Here is a 23150-nt window from a genome sequence, read left to right as displayed (position 1 = left end):
TTTCGGGTTAGAGCCACGGCGTTGGTAGACCGGAGTTCGTTGGTGTAGAGACAAACGCGCAACAGCGTTGTGAGGCTCTGCTGGATTGGTGGAGCGAGATGGCATGCAGCAAATGCAATCGGGACCCGGCGCTTCGACTGCATTCTCGCCCTGCCTTTCACGCCACTGGCGGAGGAAGACAGCTATGGATGGAAACCACATCGCCCCGGAATCAAGAAAAGCAAAAAGGAACACCGAAGCGCGGGATAGTAAGTAGCACATGTATTCTCCTGATTGCGCGGCCCCCTAGAGTGATGGAGCCACGGCCCACACCCACGGGTATAAGGCGATACATTCCCACCGTATGACAGCAACCCCGGATATAGCATCGGTGGAACAGTGCCCCAGATTTGCGTGACCTTGTGAGAAGCTACCCGTCACACAGAGCGAGGCTGTCCACCGCAGCGAATGACCCGGACCCGCTTCCGATGGTGACAGAAAGAGGGGGGCTCGGTAGAGCGCAGTGATACCGTTCCACCCATATCGGCAATGGAAGTGAGACGTGAGCAGTCACCCGGCAGGTTTGTGGAAGTCGAGCGTATCCCCCGAGATGCTTCATCTGGGGGATACCACACCTCTCTCTTGAGCCGGTCGGAGTAACGTCGCGCAGCGCTGTGCGCCAGGGGCCGCGCCATTGTGCTCCCGCACTACGGTGCGCAGCGTGCAGCGTCGGAAGCGGGCGTGGGTTTCGCAACCGCGGGATGAGACCCAACCCTCGTTGCTCACGTCGCACGCCCTGCGCACCTCTGTATCCGAGACATCAGCACGTGCTGAGCAGCACAGGAGTGAGGGCCGCATGAGTGCCACGAGGCTTCTGGGAGGGTAGTGGCTTAACGGCTTTTGTCGCTCCCCTTGGCATGCGAAGTCCGATGGCTTGAGCAGGAGGCTGCGCCTATGGCGACCCAAAATCCCAGAGACTGACTAGCAAGCTGTCCTTCTCCTCTGGCGCTCCAGCTTTGGTGAAGATGCGCTTGGGAATCATGAACTCCACGACAGGGGGCTTCTTGACATCCTTGGCCATTTCAGCCTCGAGAAGCTGTGGCGCTATTAGTTCGATTCAATAGCTTAAGGACGTTAACAAAAACTTACACTGCCGTAAGAGTGATCCAGGAAATCCTCCAGACCGTAGGCCTGCTTGGTGAACTGCTCCGAGATGATCTTGGCGATGGTAGCGACGTTTGGGTGGTAGTGGGACTGCAGCTGAACGATCTCCCACAGACAGCTGTCGATGGCGCGCGTCTCCATCGGGTCTTTCTCGTCCGGCAGGAATGGGTCGTCCAGGCCCTCACTCTCCAGCAGGTCCTTCTCCTCCTTGGTCCGAGGCACGCGGTGCATCATGAAGGTCGTGAGAGGGTGCTTCTTGAAGAGGTTGTAGAACCAAGGCACGATCACGACGATGGCGGCGGGAGGGGCATTGAGCGCCAACCGGGCAAGACGCTTGATAAAGCTCGCTACTAGCACGGCGGGCAAATGGGATGACCCGAGGAAGGTGTCGAGCAGGCGGAAGAAGCGAGAGCGGTGCTTGGAGTGAAGGATGTCGGCGTCGAGTAAGGAGTAGAGCTTGGTGTAGAACTCGGGGTAGTCGAGATTGCGCTCCTGGATCAGGTAAAAGACGCCCGAGAGAGCGAGAAGCGAGAGGGAGCCGCCCGCGTTGTAGCAATCGGTCAAGAAGTCCATGAGCAGCTCCGGCTGGGTGAACCAGGGGGCGATGGAGGCGGCCATGGCCTCCAGCACCTTTTTCCTCTGGTCCTTGCTCAGGCCGAGGTGCATGAGCGCCAGCCAGGCCTCCTGAGCCTGCTTCTTGTGCTGCGTCAGGGAGCGTAGCGGGTGCTTCTTCTTTTGGGGCGGCTCGATGTAGAAATCCTTCAGGTCCTCGCTCGCCCCGGGCACATCTTGCATGCTGATTAGCATCTCAAAAACGGTCTTCCGGACATCCTCGTCGACGGAATGCTCGCGCTCTGTCAGGTAGGTTCTATTTGAAGGTCAGTCATCAATGCCCCCAGACTCCAGAACATGGCAGAGAACGAGCTATGCGTACTTGATGGCCTCGAAGGTGTAGAAGCGGATGTCGTCGTATTCATGGACGAACTTCTCGGAGAATTGCTCGCGCAGTTGTTCGAAAGGGGACTCGAGGACGCCGGCGACGATCTCGGCAAAGAAAGAACGGGGGAACACTGCGTCGTCCCGGTTGCCTAGGTGTTGCGCTTCGGCCTTGAGCAGGGCCATGGCCAGCATGAGGGCGTGCAGAGCCAGCGTCTTGCTCCGAAAGAGGGGCAGCAGAGCGCCCCTGTAGTCCGCCAGCCGGTCCCGCAGCCAGCTTGCAACTGTGGCGTCCTTTTCCGACACGTCTTTCCTCTTCGCCAGGCTGCCGGCCGCCAGCAGGCGGATGAAGATGCGACATAGCGCTTCCGCAGCGGCCAGGGCAGCTCTTGGGTCCTCGCCTGATTTCTGCGCGAGCTCAATCAGGGCTGCGATGTTGTTGTAGTGCTTCCGGGACTCTTGCACCTCGGTCTCGAGCTTCTCGATGTGCGCCTGGAGCACATGTTCGCCGTCGTCGTTGGGGTCATCCGCGTTGCCCGACGACGATTTCCGCCGTTTCGTGGCCTGGTCGCCGTTCTCCTGGCGTTTCCGCTTGGCCGCGGTCTTTTTCACTGCTGCGGCTTCCGCTACAGCAGCCGGCATTTTGACGAATTCGTCGACCTGGCACTCCTACCGTGGGGAACACGTGTGTCGTGTGTCGTGGTCGGGGGCTTCGACGTGCACTTTCGAGTTTGCGGAATGCGCTACGGAGTACTGCCAAAATTTAAGTGGGTCGCACCCAATCCACTCAGGGACGAGCATTGGGGAGCTCGCTGTGTCGCTGCGGGGCTTTGGCGTTTCCATGTCAGTGCACGTGACACAACCACGGCAAAGAGCCGGGCCAAGGCATTCCGTTAAAACCTCAATTCGCACTTGGCCAACGAGAGCAAGCTCCGACAAACGACTCGCAGCCGTCACCCGCCCGATATCCCACCACTTCACAAATGGCGTCCCGCTTGGCGAGGAGTGCTGTCGGTGAGTGCAAGATGGAACGCCGGCGGTGCCCCAATTGAGCAGCGGATCCGAAGCTGACGCAGGCGCGGTTGCGCAACTCCCGGTAGGGGCTGCCCGCCTGCGACCGAGCATCGCTGCTCCGCGCGCCCTCCCCGCCGTCTCGTCGCTCGTCACGGCGCGCTACAACTCGAACGTGCCGTCGCAGGACCCCAAGTCTAAGGCCCAGTCGATCATCGATGCGCTCCCCGGCAGCAGCCTGCTCTCCAAGACGGCTATCCTCTCGTCGGCGGCCGGCTTGTCCATCTACGCGCTCAGCAACGAATACTACGTGATGAACGAGGAGACGGTCGTGGCCTTCTGCCTGCTCAGCGTGTGGGCCGCGCTCATCAAGTACGGCGGCCCCGTGTACCGCGAGTGGGCCGAGGCGCAGAACGCCAAGATCAAGAACATCCTCAACTCGGCCCGCGCCGACCACACGCAGGCCGTCAAGACCCGCATCGAGGACGTCAAGCAGATGTCGGGCGTCGTTGACGTGACCAAGGCCCTGTTCGAGGTGTCCAAGGTGGGTCGCAGATCATGGATGATGACCATGCTCTCGCACACGCACAGACGTGAGCGGACACGCCGCGGGCGATTTGGCTGACGCGGGAGCTTCCCCCAGGAAACTGCCAGGCTCGAGGCCCAGGCCTACGAGCTCGAGCAGCGGACGGCGCTGGCCGCCGAGGCCAAGAACGTGCTGGACTCGTGGGTGCGGTACGAGAGCCAGGTCAAGCAGCGGCAGCAGAAGGAGCTCGCCCAGACCGTCATTGCCAAGGTGCAGAAGGAGCTCGAGAACCCCAAGGTGCTGCAGCAGATTCTGCAGCAGAGCGTGGCGGATGTTGAGAGTGAGTTGCCATCCTGCTTGCTTGACAAGCGACGAGTGACGAATGACGAGTGACTAACGGCTTCGCCAGAAATCGTCTCTTCCAAGGCGCAATAGACAGTTGCTCTGACGGAGCGGTAGAGCGAGAGAGATTCCCTTTGTTGTGCCCGTGTCCATACACATACCTGTGCATTAGCCCCCCAATACAGCCTCCTTTTGTCTCGCCCCGACGGCCGTTGCCCCCATCGCTGTTCGAGTGGCATGTGCCTGCTCATCGAGTTCTCTGTGAAGTCAATAGCATGCAGAGCCCTGCTAGTGTACAGGGCTGTTGGGCTGATGAAGGGAAGGGACCAGACAACTTGGACTCACCGTTCCCATCTCGTCAGCTGCGGCGCCACTCAGTTGAGATTCCTGCTAACCATGGAGGCTTGACGATTAAAGGTTGATAGTCCCACATAGAGCGGGCCGGAGTATTCTGTACTCCGTCCTGGGGCTGGTTTCCTTCCCAATTGGGTTTTGTGGGATCGCGATATCTCCAAAATGCGGTAACCCGCTGCAGTCCAGGCGAGTGTCAACCAAACAAAGCAGCAGCATCATGAGTGAAGGCGTTGTTGCTCTTTGTTGTGAGTGGGGCACAGCGAGCTTCCTTAGCCCCCGTCCCAAGTCGTCCTACGGAGTACTTCTCTGCCCCGCTGGGGCCAACACGGGAGCAAGCACGGCCCCCATCGTGGTTCATTCAGTTCACCTGCCCGATACAAGAATGACCTCATGAAGGTCACGAAATTTAGGTTAACGTTAGGGTCGCTACACAGTAGAGGGCACTCGCACCAGTTTTATGCGGAATAGCTATTTCCAAGCTTGGTGTCTCCCTTGCAGCAACGGAATCTGAAAAATCACATCCGTAATTGCGTCCTCCTCCTCTTCTTCCTCCTTCTCCCCTTTCTTCCTCACATTGGTTCGCATTGCACGCACTTTGGCCTCTCGAAAGGCTTGCCTACCCCTGCTGAACGCGGCATCAGAGCTCGGCCACAGCAATTGGAGGCCAAAGGACCAACCGCCACGGCCGGCGAAAGGGTTACTGGCAAGAGACCGGGGCTTCGGCGGCTCAGCCCCGGGCCCGTCTTCATGTCCAGCAGCAGTAGCGATAGCGGCAGCCAAACCAGCAGCGACGGTGGCAGCACCAGGAGGAACAGCAATGACAGCCACGACAGCAACACGCGCCGCAACACGCGCAGCAACTGCCGGGCCGGAACGGGGGTGACGGGTCTGACACCCGCCGCTCCGGCCCAGAACAGCGCCGCCGCCCCCGCTGCCGCCGCCCCGGGAGGCTTCCGCCACCAGGCCATCCGGATCCAAGAGCCGCCCGAGCGCCGCCCGCTCCTCCCGCAGCGGGCTGCCTTCCCGCACAACCTCGACGGCGAGGTCTTCAGCTGCTACAGCTACGGCACGGGGCCCGGCCCGGGCCCGCACAACTCGCCGCACCGCCACCTGCCCGTCTACACGACCATCCACCGCATCCGCCGCGACATCATCTCGGTCGTCGAGGACTACCTGTCGCTGGACCAGCTGCGCGACGTGCGCCTCAACGTCAGCGTGCTGCGCCCGCTCGTCGACAAGCTGTACGAGCAGGACGACATCTCCATCGTCTACTGCCTGCTGGTCAACCGCGCCCAGTTCCTGGCCGAGCAGGCCCACCTGAGCAACCGCCAGAACGTCAACTACACGCGCGCCATGCTGTGCGAGCTGATCGCCACCCGCATCCTGCGCCGCTTCAACGAGGACAACGAAGGCCCGCGGAACCTGCTGGTGCTGGCCCACATCCTCATCGCCGGCTTCGAGCCCTTCCAGAACGCCCCCGAGGAGATCCGCCGCGAGGTCGGCGCGTCGACGGCCCCGAACCGCACGCTGCCCGCCCTGGAGGTGGCCATCCTGAGCGAGAGCCGCATCTTTTTGGCATCGACGAGCTGCCAGAAGATGTAAGTCTTTCGTCTTCTATCCCCCCCTTCCCCCCGTCCCCTCCTCCCTACGCAAGGCTTGCCTGTTGCTGTGGTGGCTGACAGAATGCACAACGTGCAAAAAAGCGTCGACGCCATCTACGAAGGCCGTGTCATTTACACGCCCTCGAGCTTCATGGACATCATCCCCGACCGCTACAAGCAGCGGCCCATCTCGCTGTACAACCCCCGCGAGGCGCCCCTGCTCAATCAATACCGCCTGGTCGTGCCGCGGACCAGGAACTACCTCGAGATCATGCACTTCGTGGTGCTGCTGGGACTGTATCTCGCCTTTATGAGCGAGCGCGACGCGGCCCGGATCAGCACCCTCGAGGTGTGCTTTACCGTCTACGCCTTGGGGTGGGTGCTCGACCAGTTTGCCACGCTGTTAGAACACGGATGGTATGCAGAACCAAGCTAAACACCCCTGATTCAGGGGGGAATCTCTTGGCTGACATTCCGGTGACTACCTAGGGACGTGTATGCGCAGAACCTGTGGTCCTTCCTCGACGTCACGTTTTCCATCATCTACTGGGTCTACCTGGTCCTTCGCCTCTACGGCTGGAGCACGGGGAGCCTCGAGGCCGGGCAGCAGGCGCTAGACGTCCTGGCCATCGGCGCGCCGGTGCTGGTGCCCCGGCTGGCTTTCAACCTGCTCTCAGACAACCTGGTCTTCCTGTCTCTCCGGTCCATGATGTCCGACTTCGCCCTGCTGTCGGGCCTGGCTGCCTGGTGCTTCCTTGGCTTCCTGCTGTCGTTGTTTTGGCTCGGCAACGGTAGCTTCGGTCCCGCGTAAGTGTGGTCCAAAACGTGCGTCGGGAGCGAGCTTGGCTGACACGCAAGCAGGACCATCAGCAAGTGGATGATATACATCTGGTTCGGCCTGGACGGGTCCGGCATCCAACACTCGGTTTGTCATGCCCCATGACACACGCACTACCCCGACGGCTAACAGCATTACCTATCCAGACCGACTTCCACAGGATCCTCGGCCCGTCCCTCATGATCACCTTTGCCTTCCTGGGGAATACGCTCTTCCTGACCATCCTCGTGTCCATGCTGTCGACGACCTTCAGCCACATTGTCAACAACGCGCCGGCCGAGATCCAGTTCCGCCGCGCCGTGATGACCCTGGAAGGCGTCAAGGGCGACGCCATCTTCGCGTACCCGCCGCCATTCAACATCCTCGCCATCCTGCTGCTCGTGCCGCTGAAGTTCTGCGTCTCGCCGCGCTGGTTCCACAAGATCCACGTCATGTCGGTGCGCCTCATCAACCTGCCGATCCTGCTCGTGATCGCGCTGGCCGAGCGCCGCTCGCTCTCGCCGCACAAGCTCCCGCCGCTGTCGCCGGCGCCGAGCCTCTCCAAGGGCCACACCACCATCCGGCTCCGCCGGCGCTTCTGGGACCGCTGGCGCATCAGCGCGCACAGCGACATCTCCACCGTCTTCGAGGTGCCGCTGCCGGACTCGGTGCTCAACGAGATCGCCACCGACGACGACATGACGCGCCACCTCATCCGCAGGCAGTTTGCGTCGGCCCGAGCGCCCGCGCCGCCCGTCGAGGGGGCTGGGGCCGGCCAGTCGGCGTCACGAACACAGCAGCAGCAGCCGCCGCAGCCGCCGCAGTTCCAACAGCCACAGCCGCAACAGCCACCCCCGTCTCTGCCTTCTCCCGAGCTTGGTAAGCCACCACAACCAGCAGCAACAGCAACAACAACAGCAGCAGGACAAGTCCCGGCCCCGACCCCGGCCCCGGCCCCGGCCTCGGCGGCGCAACAAGGCGGACCCCGCGTGATCGGCCGGCGGGACAGCATCGCGCCCTTCCCCGGCCTGCGGGCCGAGCTGCAGGGGGTGCTGGGCGAGAGCGACGAGGTGAGCGACATCGTCGCCCGGCTGGAGGCGCTGGAGGGCAGCGTGGCCAGGATCCAGCAGCTGCTGGAGAAGCTGGCGGGTGTGGATGGCAGTGGCGGCGGTGGCGGCGGTGGTGGCGGCGGTGGTGGTGATGGGAGGTCTGGGTCTGTATTCGGGCCGGGGGAGCGGGATGGGCTGGATGAGGGGGCAGGGGAAGGGGAGAGGCAGGCGCGCGGGCGGCGGAAGTCGTTGGCGGAGCTGAATCGTGAGGCGGAGGAGGAGTGACCGTGCCCGCTGTCGGGGAAGGTGAGATGGGATGCAATGGGATGGATATAGGGAACCGGGGAAGGGGGCTGCATCCGTTTGGATTTGCATTGCTGGGCGTTGATCAGCGCTGTGCTTTGTCCAGTCCGCACTTTGGTATGGCAATGGAAGCTGTGCTCTGCTGTGCTGTGTCTCGTCCGGATCCTCGTGGTATGTTGAGGTCCTATCGATCGCGAAGCTGTGGAGGGACTTAAGCCTCTTTGTACTTCTCGTTCGTGACCTGGGCAGCCCAACCCGCCTGACGTTCCAAACGTAAGTAAACACACAACATCACAGTTCATGAGGCCTGCGCCTTCCCAAAAGTGCTCTCACACGTCCTCGACTCTGAGATAGATACCTACACACGCATCGGTGTTACCACCTTTCGCTGCGCGTCCTGCAACATCGGGGTTTCCACGACGACAGCAGCAGCAGCAGAGCAGAAACAACGGCGGCGGCAGCAGCAGCAGCAGAGACGATTCAGGATAAACTACCCCAACCTCCTTCCACCACTGCAGCAAAAACTCCCAATATTCCCTCCCCCGCCCCCTCCTCCGGTCGAGGTCGAGAAACGAAAGAAAAGGAAAGGAAAGGAAAGGAAACGGCAACGAAGAAACGGAGCCAGTGAACAGAAATGTGCGTCGTCACCCACTACCGCGACTTCCACTGCGGGCACCGCTGGGCCACCATCGCCGTGCCGTGCGGCCCGGGCATGGGCTTCGACACCTGCCCGGGGTTTGTCGACGGCCGGGCGCGGCCGCTGCCGTCGCGGCTGGTGGCGCAGGGCGAGCTCTGTCCGAAGTGGTGCGTCCTTTTTTTTTTTTTCTTCCCTTCCTACCCTGCTGTTTTTACTTTCTTATTTTCACTTGTGTTCTGTTCATTTCCTTCTTCCGTGGTCAAAGCTGCCGTGTGTGGAAAAACAAAAACGGCCTCGCTTGTGCTGGCCTGTCTGTGTGCTTACTGACTGACTGGCTGACTGAATGTGCAGTGACCTCGGCGGGGTGTATGATCGCAACCAGACGCGTATGGTGGCCAAGGTGCGCTACGGGTTCCGCTGGGGGCTGGGGCCGGACGCGGCGGATCCTGGGTGTGATATTGTGTGTTCGTTGATGTGATGTAGGCCGGATAGGAGGTGATGTGTTGGCGGTTGGGGTAGGGGGTGGTGCTCGCTCAGGGGTGACCTAGCTCACGTTGCGAGGGGCTGCGGCCGCAGAGGGTGACGGCTGACTTGCTTAGCAACAGACCCCGATTCATGAGTAAAGTCAAGTTGGCAAAGTCAAGTTGGCACTAATCAAGAGTTGGGAAAGTGAGTCGAAGATGTGAATGCTAAAAGCTGTATTGTTGTTGTCGAGAGGCTCTTCGGCAGTTGTGCCTCAGTACAGCGCGGCTAGACAGGTTCATTATACTTGCAGGTAAACACGGGCAAATAGAGCACCCGCCACTCATTCAGGCGAAAACAAAGCTTGAATAGTGCTGTGTACTCCAGTTACATTTTCACTTGACATTGAAAGAGACAACTTAAAACTTATGGGAAACAAGTCTCCCGTCAGAGGACTTACACCCTCTCAAGTGCCCCACCCGCCGAATTTTCAAAGCACTTTCAAAGCACTCATTTACAACTCATATCGCTCACTCGCAGCTCACCTCTCTCTTGCCACAACCGTCCCCAAAACCGAAGCCATCACCACCCGCACGCCCCTCTTTTTACAACCCGCCGCCAGAAACAAGTCAACAATAAAAAACCCACAATGCTGCCCACTCCGTGCACCTCCCACGTGCCCTACGAGCGCGTCTACGAGCCGGCCGAGGACTCCTTCCTGCTGCTGGACACGCTGTCGTCCGCGTCCGAGACCGCCTTTCTCGCCGCGCACTTCCCGGCGGTCACCACGACCACGACCACCACTACCACGACCACCACCACCACACCATCTCCACCGTCATCATCATCTTTGTCCCCACACCCCTTATCTGGCACGACCACGGCGACGGCAACAGCCACGGCCAGCAGGGCCACGGCAACGACAGCCTCCGCACCGCTGCTGCTCCTCGAGATCGGCCCCGGCTCCGGCGTCGTGCTGGCCTTCGCCACGGCCCACGCCGCCGCGCTGTTCGGCGGCCGCCGCGACGTGCTCGCGCTCGGCATCGACGTCAACCGCTTCGCGTGCCGCGCGACGCGCGAGACGGTGCGCAAGGCCGTGGCGGCTTCCTCGGTGCCGAGGAGGAGGAAGGGGAGGAGGAGGAGAAGCGGGGGTGATGCTGATGGGGGTGGTAGTGGTGGTGGTGCTGCTGGAGGTTCTGGTGCTGCTGGTGATGAGGGTGGGACCGGGGAGAACGACGACGGCGGGCAGCAGGAGGAGGAAATGGAGGAGGAGGGCGAGGGGGAGGGTGAGGCAGGAGACACGGCCGGGTACTTCCTCGGCGTGGCGCAAGGCGATCTCGTCGGGGCGGTGCGCCCCGGCACGGTGGACGTGCTGGTGTTTAACCCGCCGTACGTGCCGACCGAGGAGGTGCCGGCGGTGCCGGCGGCGGCGGGAGGGGGCGGCGGCGGAGACGGAGACGGAGAGAGGATGAGGACGACGTTCGAAGAAGACTCGGCACTGCTGGCGCTGAGCTACGCGGGCGGGAAGGACGGGATGGAGGTCACGGAGCGGGTGATTGCGGCGCTGCCGGCGGTGCTGTCGGACCGCGGCGTGGCGTATCTGCTGCTGTGCGCGCAGAACAGACCGGAGGAGGTGAAGGAGAGGATCAGGCAGATGGAGGGCGGCGGCAGGTGGAGGGCGGAGACGGTCGGATCGAGTGGGAAGCAGGCCGGGTGGGAGAAGCTGCAAATCGTGAGGATATGGAGGGCGTAGTAGTCACATGGGTAACGTCGAATGGCAGGGGGGAAGCGGGGGCGTATTGTTTGCGGTTATCTGCCGCTACCGTCTCGGAGCGGGAACCGCCAGCAGACGATTCGGTCTATTCTCCGTGACATGCCATGCTGGCTGCCATGCTGGCTACTTTTCAGTCCATCCTAGAACGCCCATAGTTGCCTGCCGCCCATAGATGTTGGGCAGCTATCACCAAAAAAAAAGAAGACAACTCCGTCCACATCAGACCCAGCCGGCATAGTCTAGCCCCTTGTCCGTTTTTTTTCTCGACGTTCCCGCATCGGGCTTGCGACCATCCTCGTGGTTGACCAGATTTATTCCCCCCCCTCCCCGCCGCTTGATACCGGAAGACAGCCTCGGGCCAAAACCGCGCGACCCGCCAGCGCAGAGCCAAAACTGCAATGCGCCCCAGCGCAACCCAATCCAGCCCATCAATGCCCAGCCTCCCGACATGCACCCCTTAACCCCTCCCTCTCCCACGGCCACCGCGTCCGCCACGCCCCCGCCCCCTCCCGCCGCGTCCGCCGCGGCCGCCGCGATCGGCCTCCTTGCGGGCCTTGTTCTTGGGCTTGGGCGCGTCGTCGATCAGCAGGGTGTCGAGCGGGAGGGAGTCTGGCAGGATGAAGTAGCGGATCGTGCTGCCGCGCACGTTGAGCGTCTCGAGCGAGATGGCGTCCTGGCCCTTGGGGGTCATCTTGACGTTGCGCAGCGCCGTGTTCATCTGCGGCGACACGGACGCGATGGTGCCGTGCACGACGGTGCCGTTCTTGAGCTCGATCGTGACCGTCTCGTTGGCGCATTTCATCAGGAACCTGTGTGCGCGGGTGGCCGAGAGAGAAGGGTCAGCACTCCGCAGGCGCAGCGCAGTCGGCGAGTGCATGTGCAGGCAGCAGGGCAGGAAACGGTGAGAGAAAGCATAACATGGCTTACCTGACCAGCTTCATCTTGATGGGTTTGGTGGAGACAGGCGGCCTGCTCCGGTATCAACCCGTTGTCTTGCGTGTGAAGGTCGGAGAGACGGAAGTGGAAATTGTAAAGTTTGGCCGCAGTTGAGCGTGTCTCAGCTCGAACTGGTTCTGTATGGCGGTATTCCTGAAGTACCTTGGTTCGCGGCGAGGCTGATGGAGGTCCAAGCATTTGATCGCTGCCAAGCCTGAAATTTATGATCACGTGGTCGGCTCCGCTTGCGTTCCCGGTCCGGCTGGTCGGGTCGGCTTGGGCAATGACGTTCCATGTGTGCGCGGTAAAATATTGTATCGCCTTCCGCCTTCCGTACGCTCCGTCCGCTGTTCCAAGGAGACTGACTTTCCGCCGTCAACCTGCCTTGAGGAAGCTGCAATACCGCACAAAGTAGCATAGAGATTTGAGAGACACCTCAGGTGGCGCCAGGTTCAGCGCGCGGGTTAAACCACTCCAAATTTGCAAACTTTGCTTTTCACTTGTATTCAAGTCTCCCGGGGTTTACTCTCCAGGCCCGGGAACTCGGCGCATTTAAATGCACACTCAGATCGCAGCCCGGCCTCCGTTATATACAACTCAGATACCAAGCCACGTCATGCTATATGCCAAATGCCACACCGCCATTGCCTCCGACCCTGCCCAGGAATATGGGCCTGTCTACTTCTCCTTCTCGTTCTCCGACACCTTCTCCCACTCGTCCTCCGTGCTGACCCCGCTCTTTTGTCCTTGGCTGAGACTCGGCACCTCCTGGACAGTCCTGAGCTTCAGCTCCCCTTGTGCCTCGGCGGGCTCCACCTCGCTGCTGACGGCCGCCGCCTTCGCAGACGGCGCCGGCCCGGGCGGTCCCCTGCGCAGGCTTGCCGTCGACTTTGCCGCTTCCACCTCGGTCTCGCTGTCGTCCGGGGAGAGCGCCGGTGACGGCCTGGCCGCGAGGGCGCGGCGCGCCTTCTCCTCCTCCTGCAACTGGTGCGCCTTCAGCTCGCGCGCAAACCAGTTGATGGCCGCCCACAGGCCGCCGCAGAGCCCCGACAGCACCAGAAAGTGCACGCTGTATGTGGCCAGGAGAAGCGCGGCCAGGACCACCTGCAGGGCGGCGAATGTGACGTTTGTGGTCACGAGCAGCGTCGGCGTCGGGCCGGGCGTGAAGATGGACTCCCAGAGCCCCACGAAGAAGGATGCCATGGCTCCCCGCGATATACTCAATGAGGGGTTAACCGAGGTTCGGGCTAGCGACAGAGACGGCTGACGCTCTGCGCTGAATAGGACTGGCTTCGAGAACGGTTGCACCGCGGCGGGCAGATAGTGTCTCGTCGATTGTGTTGCGACTCCGCGCGAGGACTTGAAACGGTGGGATGCTGAGCGGCGCGTTGGCAGTCGGCGTGTGGGCGTGCAAGGCTGGAAAGCAAACAGCGTCAGCGCGCGATCACAGGGCGCGGCCCGGCCATTTTAAACGAGCCGAGCCAGCCATCGGGCAGCCTGAAAACCCGGTAATGAGATCTGCATGACACGGTTGCATACTCGTAGAAGTAATCGGTGACTCCGTCGACCACACACAATATTCGCCTCGTGATTTGGGGCAACGTGGTCTGTTTGTTTGGGCAGACAATGGTGGACTCGGGGAGAAACAGCGTGTCAAGCAGCAGCGGGAGGTCAGGCACTGATGATGACGTGACGCTGGAGGGTCCTCCGTGGAGCGGCAGCTTTCCGCAGTGCCAAGCCTTTAGGGTGCTGCGGCAACCGCGCCAGCGGAGAGCATGCAAAACACAACTGAATGAACCTGGAACTCTTGCGACGGCAGAGAATACCGCAACTGGTCACTGTGCGTGGTGCCAGAGAGTAGTCCGGGCAGCAACAGGATGCTGAAGCGCCGGAATATATCAGAAAACCGCAACAAACTCAGCGGCCCAGCGTTTGCGCGCCATGCGGCCGTGTCTGGTCTGCCCGACGCCAATGGAACGGCGGGGTAGGAATCATGGTCAGGCGGGGTCTGCCTGGACGCGCTGCCACAAACGGAGAAGTCAGCCGTCTTCACCTGATAGGAAAATTGCCCAACCAACGGATTGCGATCTCTCAGCACATCAGATCTCGTTGGGTTCATTACTGAAGCTCTGCCTCTGCCTAGAGAGCAGTGGACATGCATGGATACTCCTAATGCAGTAAATCTGAAGGCCTACCTTCCATTTCGATTTATGGATTACAAACATACCTCGGTAGCAAAATAGTAAGAGTTAAGTTAAGGTAGTTAGTGTATTCAGTCAGTGACTAACTCAGTAAGTTAAGGCGAACTAACCTGTTTAGGAAGAATTTGTTGGCGCCTGGCCAACCGCCAAGGGCTCCGCCGGCTCCGCCCGCCGCTCGGTTCCGGAAGGAGCTCTCGAAACCTCCACCAAAGCTGCTGGCCAGCTGCCCGGCCGTAAGTGCGTAATACTAACCCTGACATCGGACCAAGACGCAGCATTGCCTTTCTTGACCTTCCCCAGAATCGGCAGCCTCGTGCCGTGCAAAGCTACAGGCAAAACAAATTTTAGAAATATTCTGACTGCCACCTCCTACGCCTCGCGATTCCCGACGGCGACGCCTCCGCGAGAAAATCAACGTGAACGTCAGAAGCTGCAAGCAGTGCGCGGTTCTGGGCCCGCGTTCCCTCGTCCCGCGCGCCGGAGCTCCACATTCGCCTGCGGTGTTGTAAGTTATCCAAGACAGCCGACAGGCCAGCTGGGCAACGCCAACAACAGCCGCCGGAGGCAGCCCGAGCCTCTCACGCCTGGGCTTGCAACCGAACCGAGCATCCCCGAGTCGTATACCGCGCTGTCGGCATCTTTACAGCCCAATTCAATTCACCCTCCACTACTGCGACCCATCGGTAGTTCTTCTAGTTTAAGCAGGGCGTCCTGCCAGGCTGGGCATGCCATTTCTTCGCCCGACCTGAGCGAGACTCCCGGTCTCCACAATGTCCACAACGGACCTTTCACCCACGGGCGCCGCCGAGTCCACCCGGGAGAAGACGGCTCGGGCCGTGTCCGTGTCCGAGTATTTCAGGGAGAGGACCCAGCAATGGCGTGCTATCTACGAGCGCAAACGCCCCTTGACTCTCCTCGAACTTCCCATCGACATCCTGCAGCTGATCGTCAAGGAGGCACGTGGTTCCTGCCCCCGGAGTGCATCTATCCCGTCTGCTGACCGTGGTCCCGTCTCAGATAACACATACCAATGACCTGACGCAGCTGGCTCTGACCAACTCGGCCCTGTACAGTCTCGCCATCCCCCTCATCTACGCTCGCTTCGACATCGTCTGGCCGGATGGGCAGTCCGAAGCCACCGAGTCTAAGAGCGTCGATGCTCTCACATACGGCTTGTCGACCCTCAGCCTCGGCAGCTCGTTTGCACGCACCGTGCGCAGGACCTTCGACCCGAGGGCCTCAAACCTGTCCAAGCTCGCCGACAACGACTATGCCTCCTACACCAAGAAGTTCTCCCTGGGTAACGGCCCGAGGGAATGGGTCGCAGAGTACGTGATTTCGAAGGAAAGCGGCAAGATGCTCGGCACCCTCGCCGCTACCGCCATCACCAAGATGAAGAACCTCGAGACCTTCGTGTGGGATATGCCCACCGGCGTCCCGTCGCGAGTCTTCGAAGCGCTGGCTTCGCTGGCCAATCAACCAGATGGCGAGTGCAAGCTCAATCGGGTGTGGGTGCGATGGCACGACAACTCTGATAATCCCGAACAGCTGCCTCCCGTCATTCCCCCCAGCTTCGCTCCTCATCAGGGGACCCAGCATACCCCTGTAGGTTTCCTCCTGCCACCGACTGCCAGCCACCCGCCTCCACGACCACCAGTGCGGTACTCCGAGTACCGTTGCGAGTATCCCACCTTCAGCGTGCTGCCGCCGCTCAAAAGTCTGACAGTCTTGGATATCGACGAGATCGGCTATCTGGACGAGATGGCCGTCCTCATCGAGCGCTCCAAGGACTGCCTTCGCGAGCTCCGGGTCAGCATGTCGCCCAAGGTGCGGAACAAGGCCTGGACGCAACCATGGGATGGTCCTGGGCTGAAGCAGATCGACCACCGAGCCCGGTGGCCGGGTGAGAGTACCATTGGCGACAGACGGCTGGGCGGAGTGCTTGGCGTGCTGGTAGGCAGGATTTATGACATTCGGAAGCGTCACTTGACCAAGCACAAGTCGACGGTCGAAGGTTCCGCTCCCGGAGACGCCTCTCCAAGTTTGCCGCCATCGACAAGCCCTCAGACGCATCTAGATGTGAAGGACGGGGCAGAGACCCAAAAGCCCGGTAGCGCCGGAAAAGCGTCGCCGGACGATGAAAGGTCAAACTCGCACGGCCCGTCCAAAGGATCGAAGCTTAGCAGGTCCAGCACCGCTCGCAAGAAGAGGCTGGACGGCAAGCTGAAGCTGCACACCTTGGAGCTTGAGGGAGTGGTGCTGTCGCTCCAAGTCTGTCGATTTGCTATCGACTGGTCCGTCTTGACGACCCTCACCCTGCTCAACTGCGCCCAGCATCACGATGTGTTTTGGAAGATGCTCAACAAACAGTTCCAGCCGACGCCGGTGGGCGCTGTTTCGGGCGCATCGCCGCGCAATAAATCGTCTCCTACGGGTACCACCTCCCTTCAGTACCACCTGGCACTCAAGGCTATCCACACAGACAGGACGACGCACGCTCTGGTAACATTCATCAAAGAGACACTCGCTCCAAACTCACTCGAGCTCCTGTTTCTGCAGGATGTGAGGCACACCGGTGACCCGATCCCGCTGAATGACATCTTCAGGGGAGCAATCAAACGGCACGCTTCCAGCCTGCGCAAGCTCCTCCTGGACAGCTCCTCCAGACAGACCGCAGTCAACAACCGGTGGGTCCACTGGGCGCTCACCACGGACATGGTGCAGTACATCACGAGCGGCCGGATGAGTAACTTGCGCGAGCTGGCTGTCTCGCTGGAGTACAAAGACTGGGTAAGCCTCACTACTTCGCGCCCGTTTGTGGTCCACCCCTCGTTAGCCAATCTCCTTCTAACAATTCGCTGTAGCACACATTCCTCCAGCGCTTGCCCAACATACCCCAGCTCCGCTCCATCAACATCCCGCACATGGCCGAGTACCCCGGCGGCGCGTTCGACCCCAGGGAGCTCGCCCTTCAGCTCGTCGACATCATCACCCTCCGGCCGGACATCCGCCTCTGCTACATCGGCGTCGGCCCCAAGTGCTTCGAGATCCTCGAGTCGACGGAGCCCGCTCGAACTGGAAAGCGAGGTTCCCGCCCCAATTTCAATTCCGCTTTCGGCGGAGCCAGCGGCGCTACCACGCCTGTCACGCCCGCTCCGCTGCACGCCCCGCTTGGCACCACCGGCGGTCTCGTCGTTGGCGGTGGCGGTGGCGGCGGCGGTGGGAATGACCCGGACGTGACGGACGCGTTCGATCCGGACGAGTCGGAGGACGACGAGGGGGAGATAGGGGGAGCGCCCGCGGCCGTGGCCGGCGCAGGTGCAGGTGCAGCTGCTGGAGCCGGTGCCGGTGTTGAGGCGCACAGCGATGAGGGCAGTGATGAGGAGGATGATGATGATGACGAGGAGGAAGGAGAAGGCGAGGGTGAGGGGGTAGGAGGCACCAACGGCGAGGTGCAGCAAGTGGCGGTGGCAGGGGGGCATCCGGGGGGGAACGGAGTATTGATGGGCACCACGCCGACCACTACCACCAGCGATCCGGACGAGACGCAGAGCGAGGGCGAGGATGACGCGGAGGCGGCGGCTGCTGCTGCTCCCGGTGTTACGTTCGGCGGCACTGGTGTGGGATTTGGCCACCAGCAACAGCAGCAGCAACAGCCAGCTGTGGAGGACGAAGAGGACGAGGAAGAGGACGACGATGATGATGACGAGGAGGACGAAGATGACGACGACGACGGGTTTGTCGAGCCCGGCGGCATCAAGCTAAAGCTGAGGGAGATCTTGTTTTACGACGACAAGGTGGCCATCTTCAGGGCCCGACACGGCAAACTGTGATGGATTGATCTGCTTGAGATGGCTTTGATTTGATTGATTTGGTCTGGATTTGGCCTGGGATTTAGGCGCTCGATGGGACGGAAGATAGGACTGGACAGGGCAGGACGGAGACGGGCTGGCCGTGCGTTGGGCTGGGTTGCGAGTCGCGTCGTGGCATCGTCGTCAAGCAATCTCGTCAAACAGTTGAATGGCTTGCTAGGCTGGGCTGGGCCGGTCCGGGCTGATCAAAGCGATATCGCGTGGACGGACTTCCTTTTATCTTCCTTCTCTTTTTCCTCGTCATGCTCATACCCATACCCGTACAGTTAACTACATGATACATACGTTTTCTTCCATCTTGCATGCATGGCCTTGTGAACATTGCGTTACTCGGCCGTGGCGTAGGGCCGTCGCACACTTGCCTGCTGCCATCTGCGGTATCGGCGCTCTACAGAGGTGCGTGCTGGGAGGGCGGCGGCCGCTTTCACTTTCTGACTGATGGTTCAACAGTGCCAGGGATGTCACCCTGGCGGGTGGAGGAGGTGAGTGGCGTTGCGGGCGGGGGCCTGCTTGCCTTCTTGCCTTCTTGACTTCTTGTCTTCTTGCCTGCCCACCTGCTTGCCTTATTGCCTGCCTACTTTATCTTGAATTTCGCTTTTCTCCTCCTCGAATGGAACAACCAGTTACACATTAGCTGGCCAGGGGTGTAGTTCCTGGCCTGTTAGGCCGCTGTTGTCTCGTGTTGTGTGCTAGCAGATTGCTTGCCCAATGAGCTCGGCTTTCTGCTGAGCTGCTGCCTTCCTCCTTGCCTTGTTGCCCGGTCTTGATCTCGCTTGATGACGAGGGAGCTTTGGGGAGACTGCGGGGCTTGGTTTGTTTGTTGTGTAGAGTGATTGTCAGGAAGCGAGGTAAGGGAATAATGGTTGTAGCTCGATCCGGTGGACGGACGTACATGCAGGTAGGTGTGCTTGTCTACTTTGTTTACACTGTCACTGTACATACCTCTCTCTCTCTTTCTCTTTTTCTTGCCTTCTCCTCGTCCTTCTCTGTCTCCCTCTCTCTCTTTTCTTTTTTGTGAGTTTATTTTCCCCTTTTTTTGCAGCCAGTGAGGAAGGTGTTTGGAGCAGCGACGCACCCCAGAAGCGTGAAAGGGGGTGGAAGGGCCGGCAAAAAAAAGGGGGCCAACGGCGATCAGGGTTTGCTTGAGACCGTTGAGCCAACGCATAACGTATTTGCTTACTGTAACGACACGTGGCACATCACATTCGAGGACTTTTGCTGAGACTCAGGGCAGGTGGCTATTGTACCGCTGAGGGTAGTAGCTTGCTATATTACTCTTGGGATGTCCGAGTCAGGACCGACAGGCAGTTACGTAAGGTCATCAGGTCCTCTCAACAGCGGCAGCGTTCTGCTGCTGCATTCCTAGTGTGGCCTATTCACTCTTTTGAGGTCTTTAATCTGGGTATAATGGTTAGTATGCGTCGTGTGTCAACGCTTGATGCTGGCTCTGATGTGGTTTGGTTTGCTGTGGAACGAGGGCAGCTACGCGGGAACGGATGTTATCTGAGAGAGAGGCGGTAAACAACAAATGGACAACAGCTTGCTTCCTAGCGGCTTCACGTGGTTTATGCCTTTGTCAAGGGAGGGCAGGGAACGGTTCTCCCTCCATGGCGGGCTCAGGGGCTGCTGCTGTAGGGCAGCCTGTTACGAAGAGTCGGTTTTCTCTTGCTCCCGAGCAGTATCAACTTCATGGCAACAGTTCACATGAAGGAATAACGTTGAGTAGGGACTAACAGGAGAGTAAACACGAAGGTCGGGGGCCGGGGGACTGGGCAACGGGACGGGCTGAACAGGGACTTATGTGACTGACGGACATCGGCTTTGTCCTCGAGGATGTGTTACACGGTTCTGAGCAGCAGTTTTCTTCATCATGCGTGCCCAGCGTGCTTCAACTTACGCACCACGGCTACAGGAGGAGGAAAGCACCGCCGAGGGACCTAATGAGCCTGATACGGCCCCCATCTTCGTGACCTGCCAGTCAAGCCCTAATCAAACGCGACCGGTATCCGGATGATGTTGGCTTGCGCCCTCGCCCTCGCGTCTGCCACTCTCTGGCTTATGACGCAAGTGCTCACCGACTGTGGCAAGACAGGGCGTGGTGCTGGCGCCTAGATGACTGGGCCGAGGCAGGTCCAGGAGAGAGTGGGCGTCGGTGTGAGAGGGATTCCAAGCTTTCCACCCCTCCCCGGTGAACGGATTGCTGGTTGAAGATGGGGAGATGAGGCAGGGATGGTCCACTTCTAAGCTGCGTCGCTTGGCTGTGCATCTTTCTCGACTGTGCCAGAGCATTAACGTAGTTGATTCTTGCGCACGTCGGGCTCGGCCCCCCTTTCCAATCCCCATATCCGGCCGGGCACATTGGAGCCTTCGTCCCTTCGCCCCTTCGCCCCTTTCGTGTTTACGAAGGACTCCGAGCGGTTAAGCGCTCCACCCCCTCCCTCCCACCTCCCAACTCTTGGCCAGCAACTCAGCCGGTGATCTCTCGGGGGCGAACCTCCTGCCACGTCGTGACTTTGTGAGTGGGAACTGGTCGGGAATGGCATAGTTCACATCAGGAGAGCTGTGGAGAGGCACTGCCTGTCAAGGAAGGTGTGAAGCTGCTGCCCAGCCTTTGTTGGCCCATGTGCGCCCCCCTGGAGGTCTCAGTTGCCGCAACAGAGCACACCCCCTGGGGAGCGAAAGCGAGAGCGGCGCAACCTGGACGCTGTCCCCTGACAGGTTCTGATGTCCAGACTATTTTTGCAACAACAGGGTCTACTGTGTAAGTGATTGATGTGTTCTGTCGAGGACCCATCCCACTGCTGCTGATGCTGCCGGAGATGGGAGGATATCCCAGGATATCATGAAGTATGTACGGATCAGTCGGAGAGCATGCACACAGGAAGAAGGAGGCCGCAATCAAGCGCAGGAAGGCGACATCGGACGGCGTGCTCGACTCGCAGCAAACGCTCGAAGGATCACCAAGCTAAATTGTTGACCTTTGACTTGCCGAGCATGCCCTACCACAACTCACCCCTCGTGCTGCTATACACACTCCTACCCCGGATAGCTTGGCCAGCAGGAACATGGAATATTCCGTCTTGAGATCTGGCTGGGTGGCGCAGGAATTACAGTGTAGCGATGGTATTTAGCCACGAGCCCGGGAACCTCGAACCCGGGAGGGAGCGCATGGGTCCTGAATCCTTCTCGAGGGAATCCTCCGCACGGGGCTCGCAGGCGAGACGACCCAGGACGCCAGAGCCATGGCAGTGTTCCTGAGTGTAGTTAATCTGTAAACCCAGTGACTTGGCAGGGGAAGAGGTGGCCAGACGTGAGAGCGTTGGCCGATGCTCGACTCGTTGAGTTACAAAGTCACTTGAACTTCCCCGAGGACTTGGCCCTTCGGTCCCGCGAGAGACCGTCGGAGTCCTGAGAGAGACCGTGCTCTCCGTACATACAACATGGTGCCCCTGAAACATCAGAGCTCGGGCCCCGTTCCTCCAGGCAGCGAGCAATGCGGATGATCAAATTTGAGATGTATCCTGCCGGCAGTTAGTCAGTCAGTCTGTTGGGTCTGTCGGCCGCAGAGCCACGGAGATTGCCGCGTCCTGCGATACTTCCAGTCCTCCCCTTAAGCACACTCCCCTTGACAATAAGTATGTGCAATACTACCGTACAAGCAGCGGCAAGCGCGCTGCGCCTCCCGCGAGGCCTGCTCTGCATATCCCAATCTCAACCGAAGCTGTTCACACCCCTGCCATGTTCACGATACATACATACCAGGCGTGCCGTAGCCGTTATGAAGCCCGCGAGATCGGACCTGCCGTTCCCGGCCGCGGCGGTCTGCATGTAGTTCTGGAAAAGACGGTTCCCGGCGTTAGTGTACCGGCCGCCGCGCTGCGCCCCTGCTCGGTTCACTTAAACCCGTATGGCCCATTGGCCGGAATAGGAGTGTGTAAACAGCCTACCGGGGTATGGATCGCGTGGCAGATCCTCCGACGAGAAGCCCCCCTACCAACGGTTTGAAGATAGTCACGGATATAACGGCCAGGCTGGTACAGTACATCCATATATAGTATCCCGAACAGAGTGGCAGAACGGAATGCCGGAGTGGGGGTACGCATGCCTTTGTTCACTTGTTGCTTGTTGGTTGTTGAGTAGGATTCCGCCATCACACTTCACCCTCTTGATCCCTGGGCGCATTTATAATGAAAGTTAGAGCCGAAACAAACCGTACGGAGTATTCCGCAGTGTATGTACACTAGAGCATTCAGCATCCAACGGTACGGCAAATCACCTACCCCAGTACCATCGACCAGCGAGCAGCGACAAGCTTTCCTGCCTCCCCCGCCTGCCCTCCCCCGACCTGACCCAACCAGTCCATGTTCCCTACGTAAGGGGCTGCCCTCGTATAGTAGGAAGGCTGATAGCTGGCTCGGCTGCCGGACTGGCCTGGCATCTGAAGCCTCGCCATCTCGCATCTTGTGTCTCGTACCTGGCGGTTGACTAAACAATGCGGCAAGATGGTGGATGGGACGGTATACGCTGTGTCAACGATCAACAGTGCTAGCATGACGAGTTAACTAGACGTGAGGGATCACTGTTCGCTTGTTTGGTTGTTTTTGTCTGTGTCTCGTGCGGCCGCGTCAGGCGCATGAGGTATGCCCGGCTCGCCGGACCCTCCGCGGAGGGTCGGCGAGGCTTGTTGTCACGCCAGCCAACTCCATGTTAGTGTAGTTATGCGCGGCGCTTGTTGCGGATGCATTTCGCGGGCGCACGGTTTGAAACAACGCTATGACTACGGAATACATACCTTACCTAGTTATGAGTCAGGAATAACTACACAATACAGATACACAGCAGACCTCCGGGGCAGCGACACGGACCCGAACCCGAACCCCGAGCCCGGAGCAGCCACCGCTCGGCCTCGCTCGGACTCGGCCGCTTTTCGCATCGCACTTTTGTGAGGCGGCCTAGTAGCTACACAGATCAGCGGTTGGCATGGTGCTGGCCGATCTTTCTTGCCAAGTAAGTATTCCGTGCCTGGTAGTCATTTGTAACTGGTTCTCCGTACAGCGCCGAGGGACCTACCTACCTAAGGTAACCGTAACGTTTGCGAAGATGGAATGGAAGTTGCACGAGGACGCAGCCACGCAGCGCCGCGTGTGGCGGATATTCGTCAGTTGGGGCTGGTGCCACCAGGCTGC

General features: G+C 60.0%; 7 protein-coding genes across 7 annotated transcripts; 4 read left to right on the top strand and 3 right to left on the bottom strand.

Moving 5' to 3' along the window:
* Positions 1-802: 802 nt before the first annotated feature.
* THITE_2112449 (uncharacterized protein) lies at positions 803-2824 on the bottom strand. Its single transcript, XM_003651739.1, has 3 exons — positions 2078-2824; positions 1129-2011; positions 803-1075 (listed from the first exon to the last, which is right to left on the bottom strand). Exons 1-3 carry the CDS (start codon positions 2719-2721, stop codon positions 932-934), a joined length of 1671 nt encoding a protein of 556 aa, XP_003651787.1. The 5' UTR covers positions 2722-2824; the 3' UTR covers positions 803-931.
* Positions 2825-2952: 128 nt separating this feature from the next.
* On the top strand, positions 2953-4323 carry THITE_2112447 (uncharacterized protein). The gene is made up of 4 exons (XM_003651738.1): positions 2953-3093; positions 3180-3634; positions 3734-3956; positions 4026-4323. The coding sequence occupies exons 1-4, from the start codon at positions 3063-3065 to the stop codon at positions 4049-4051; spliced, it is 735 nt and encodes a 244-aa protein (XP_003651786.1). The 5' UTR covers positions 2953-3062; the 3' UTR covers positions 4052-4323.
* Positions 4324-4883: 560 nt separating this feature from the next.
* On the top strand, positions 4884-9451 carry THITE_2112444 (uncharacterized protein). Its single transcript, XM_003651737.1, has 6 exons — positions 4884-5910; positions 6016-6288; positions 6403-6720; positions 6775-6838; positions 6898-8718; positions 9071-9451. The coding sequence occupies exons 1-5, from the start codon at positions 5060-5062 to the stop codon at positions 8062-8064; spliced, it is 2673 nt and encodes an 890-aa protein (XP_003651785.1). The 5' UTR covers positions 4884-5059; the 3' UTR covers positions 8065-8718; positions 9071-9451.
* A 1-nt stretch (position 9452) lies between these two features.
* THITE_2112440 (uncharacterized protein) lies at positions 9453-11169 on the top strand. Its single transcript, XM_003651736.1, has one exon. The coding sequence runs from the start codon at positions 9831-9833 to the stop codon at positions 10932-10934; it is 1104 nt and encodes a 367-aa protein (XP_003651784.1). The 5' UTR covers positions 9453-9830; the 3' UTR covers positions 10935-11169.
* On the bottom strand, positions 11159-12344 carry THITE_2112439 (uncharacterized protein). The gene is made up of 2 exons (XM_003651735.1): positions 11883-12344; positions 11159-11764 (listed from the first exon to the last, which is right to left on the bottom strand). The coding sequence occupies exons 1-2, from the start codon at positions 11894-11896 to the stop codon at positions 11413-11415; spliced, it is 366 nt and encodes a 121-aa protein (XP_003651783.1). The 5' UTR covers positions 11897-12344; the 3' UTR covers positions 11159-11412.
* Positions 12345-12357: 13 nt separating this feature from the next.
* THITE_2169983 (uncharacterized protein) lies at positions 12358-13511 on the bottom strand. The gene has a single exon (XM_003651734.1). The coding sequence runs from the start codon at positions 13092-13094 to the stop codon at positions 12570-12572; it is 525 nt and encodes a 174-aa protein (XP_003651782.1). The 5' UTR covers positions 13095-13511; the 3' UTR covers positions 12358-12569.
* A 1351-nt stretch (positions 13512-14862) lies between these two features.
* Positions 14863-18259, top strand: THITE_68231 (uncharacterized protein; the record flags this gene model as incomplete). Its single annotated transcript, XM_003651733.1, has 5 exons — positions 14863-15039; positions 15110-16882; positions 16957-17179; positions 17411-17544; positions 17761-18259. 5 exons carry the CDS (start codon positions 14863-14865, stop codon positions 17923-17925), a joined length of 2472 nt encoding a protein of 823 aa, XP_003651781.1. The 3' UTR covers positions 17926-18259.
* Between the last annotated feature and the right edge of the window lie 4891 nt (positions 18260-23150).

This window comes from Thermothielavioides terrestris, chromosome 2 (assembly GCF_000226115.1).
Source record: "Thermothielavioides terrestris NRRL 8126 chromosome 2, complete sequence".
Classification (NCBI taxonomy): domain Eukaryota; kingdom Fungi; phylum Ascomycota; class Sordariomycetes; order Sordariales; family Chaetomiaceae; genus Thermothielavioides; species Thermothielavioides terrestris.
This window is presented reverse-complemented; position numbering and strand designations above follow the sequence as displayed.

What these genes read in the sequence shown, in the direction of transcription:
- THITE_2112444 (XM_003651737.1), top strand. Translation starts at nt 5,060, where the DNA reads ATGTCCAGCAGCAGTAGCGATAGCGGCAGCCAAACCAGCAGCGACGGT. An exon ending in TTTACCGTCTACGCCTTGGG is followed by an intron (nt 6,289 to 6,402) that starts GTGGGTGCTCGA and finishes GTGACTACCTAG; the next exon opens with GGACGTGTATGCGCAGAACC. An exon ending in AACGGTAGCTTCGGTCCCGC is followed by an intron (nt 6,721 to 6,774) that starts GTAAGTGTGGTC and finishes ACACGCAAGCAG; the next exon opens with GACCATCAGCAAGTGGATGA.
- THITE_2112440 (XM_003651736.1), top strand. Translation starts at nt 9,831, where the DNA reads ATGCTGCCCACTCCGTGCACCTCCCACGTGCCCTACGAGCGCGTCTAC.
- THITE_2169983 (XM_003651734.1), bottom strand. Translation starts at nt 13,094, where the DNA reads ATGGCATCCTTCTTCGTGGGGCTCTGGGAGTCCATCTTCACGCCCGGC.
- THITE_2112449 (XM_003651739.1), bottom strand. Translation starts at nt 2,721, where the DNA reads ATGCCGGCTGCTGTAGCGGAAGCCGCAGCAGTGAAAAAGACCGCGGCC. An exon ending in TACACCTTCGAGGCCATCAA is followed by an intron (nt 2,012 to 2,077) that starts GTACGCATAGCT and finishes ACCTTCAAATAG; the next exon opens with AACCTACCTGACAGAGCGCG. An exon ending in TGGATCACTCTTACGGCAGT is followed by an intron (nt 1,076 to 1,128) that starts GTAAGTTTTTGT and finishes ATAGCGCCACAG; the next exon opens with CTTCTCGAGGCTGAAATGGC.
- THITE_2112447 (XM_003651738.1), top strand. Translation starts at nt 3,063, where the DNA reads ATGGCGTCCCGCTTGGCGAGGAGTGCTGTCG. An exon ending in CTTGGCGAGGAGTGCTGTCG is followed by an intron (nt 3,094 to 3,179) that starts GTGAGTGCAAGA and finishes AACTCCCGGTAG; the next exon opens with GGGCTGCCCGCCTGCGACCG. An exon ending in GAGCGTGGCGGATGTTGAGA is followed by an intron (nt 3,957 to 4,025) that starts GTGAGTTGCCAT and finishes CGGCTTCGCCAG; the next exon opens with AAATCGTCTCTTCCAAGGCG.